Source organism: Buceros rhinoceros, unplaced genomic scaffold (assembly GCF_000710305.1).
Source record: "Buceros rhinoceros silvestris isolate BGI_N320 unplaced genomic scaffold, ASM71030v1 scaffold34022, whole genome shotgun sequence".
NCBI classification, from domain to species: domain Eukaryota; kingdom Metazoa; phylum Chordata; class Aves; order Bucerotiformes; family Bucerotidae; genus Buceros; species Buceros rhinoceros.
The window spans coordinates 581-908 of NW_010400018.1; the positions used below are offsets into that span (position 1 = coordinate 581).

A 328-nucleotide genomic window follows, 5' to 3' on the forward strand; every position below is an offset into this window, starting at 1 on the left:
CCAGAGGGACAGGGAGACCCAGCGGAGTCATCCGACATGGTGGGGCTGGGGGCGTCGGAGATGCATTTGTCCTGTTCTTCTGTCATTTTCATGAAGGGGTCTAGGAGATTCATGCGAGAAAGTGGCAGGGGGGAGGGGACAGGGGGTGAAAAAAATTTAAAAAAAAAAAAAAAGTAAAACTCGGAGAAGCGAAGCCTCCACCAGCGTGGAGTCCGGCTGCGGAGCGGAGGGAGAAAGCAGGAAAAAGTTCGCAAAAGTTTCTGACGATTTCTCCCTCCTCTAAATGAAAAAAACCAAAATCACGGGCAGGGGGACACGAACTTCTGCA

At 51.2% G+C, this 328-nt stretch overlaps 1 protein-coding gene across 1 annotated transcript in view; it reads right to left on the reverse strand.

Moving 5' to 3' along the window:
* Window positions 1–113, reverse strand: part of LOC104489538 (transcription factor SOX-9) — a 587-nt gene extending 474 nt beyond the window's left edge. Inside the window, exon 1 of the mRNA XM_010131709.1 lies at window positions 1–113. Coding sequence (XP_010130011.1) covers window positions 1–113 — 113 coding nt within the window.
* Window positions 114–328: the final 215 nt, after the last annotated feature.